The following is a 1,361-nucleotide window of genomic DNA, read 5'->3' as shown; positions in this document are numbered from 1 at the left end:
CCCCCCAACCCCTCCCTACATATTGCTTGGAGCCAAATTGTAGCAGTTTGGACAATTCAGTGAAAGAGTGAAAAAATGCTGAATTGTGAACGACACTTCATTATTTCGAGCCCTGAAGCTGTAGTTAAATCAATTCCGGAAAGTGACAAAGGATGACATTTTCTTTAAAAATCATTGTGCTACAGGTCATCAATCCAATGGGATGGGATGCGTTTGGATTACCTGCAGAGAATGCAGCAGTCGAGCATGGATTGCATCCAGCAAACTGGACACAGAGGTGTTTCATTTTTCTAGCTATTGAACACAGTTAACAGTGCTGAGGCAAGAGATGGTGCTTTGATTGCCCTTTCTTGCTCCTTCACCATTTCAGTTTCCTTTCATTCCATGGAGGACTGCATATTTATTTACTGTTACATTATTGCAAACATGCCTTGCTTTAAACCTAGGTTTGTGGACATTTCCCCTGTTTTCAGCATGTACTGCTGTATGCTTTCTCCTAGATGGAACATTCCCACTGACAGTCCTAAACAGACATCCTTCTAAGAGGGGAGGCCCGAGCTGGTAGACTTGGGCTCAGGGCGGTAGACCTGGCCTCCAGAGGGCCACTCTGTTGGTAGACCTGTTGGCTAGACCTGATAGACCTGTTGTCTGGAGGCCGGGTCTACTCTCACCCCTTGAAGTCAGTGGTTTTAGAAGAATATAATTCTGTTTAGGATTGTACCATGCAGCAAATATTATCCCTTGGCGAACCAACCCAAGTATTTATGTATTTATAGATCTTTCCCATCATTACACTAGAAATGAAAGATTTAAATGAAAGATGGTATGCCTGGCACGGGGACAAAGCTATGTGACCCGAGATACTTTGTAGTCCAGATCGATGCCCCCTCTAAGCTGTGAATTCTTGTGAGCAAAATCTCTGCTTTGTGAGCTACTGGCCTTAAAGTTGTGAGCGAGTGATCGGGCTACTGCATAGATTAGTTGGCTCTCTGGAGCCCTCCTTCCTGAGCATAGACAAAAACGTGTGAGCCGGAGGCTAAAAAACGGTGAGCTAGCTCACACTAATTCATCTTAGAGGGAACACTGGTCCAGATTGGGGTTCAGAAAGTATAGCAGTCTTGCAAATAACTGATGCAATGTGAATGATGGATAGAGCAGCGTGGCAGATGGGAGGGGCCAGTGAAGGCAAAGCAAGGGCAGCTCAAGTCAGAAGCGAATGGGGCAAATGGAGCACTGAGGGCCAGTGATTCTTTGAGCTGTTAGTTTCCCCTTAACTAAAATGGATTTTGTTTTCTTCTGCAGTAATATTCAACACATGAGAAAGCAGCTTGATGCACTAAACCTGTCTTTTAGCTGGGATC

At 44.8% G+C, this 1,361-nt stretch overlaps 1 protein-coding gene across 1 annotated transcript in view; it reads left to right on the top strand.

Moving 5' to 3' along the window:
* The window catches only part of LARS2 (leucyl-tRNA synthetase 2), an 85,146-nt gene that overhangs the window by 13,055 nt on the left and 70,730 nt on the right, over positions 1–1,361 (top strand). Inside the window, exons 4-5 of the mRNA XM_015412265.1 lie at positions 186–277; positions 1,303–1,360. Of these exons, the coding sequence (XP_015267751.1) occupies positions 186–277; positions 1,303–1,360 (150 nt within the window). The remainder of the gene's footprint in view (positions 1–185; positions 278–1,302; position 1,361) is intronic.

Source organism: Gekko japonicus, unplaced genomic scaffold (assembly GCF_001447785.1).
Source record: "Gekko japonicus isolate JY-2015 unplaced genomic scaffold, Gekko_japonicus_V1.1 scaffold747, whole genome shotgun sequence".
Lineage (NCBI taxonomy): Eukaryota > Metazoa > Chordata > Lepidosauria > Squamata > Gekkonidae > Gekko > Gekko japonicus.
This window is presented reverse-complemented; position numbering and strand designations above follow the sequence as displayed.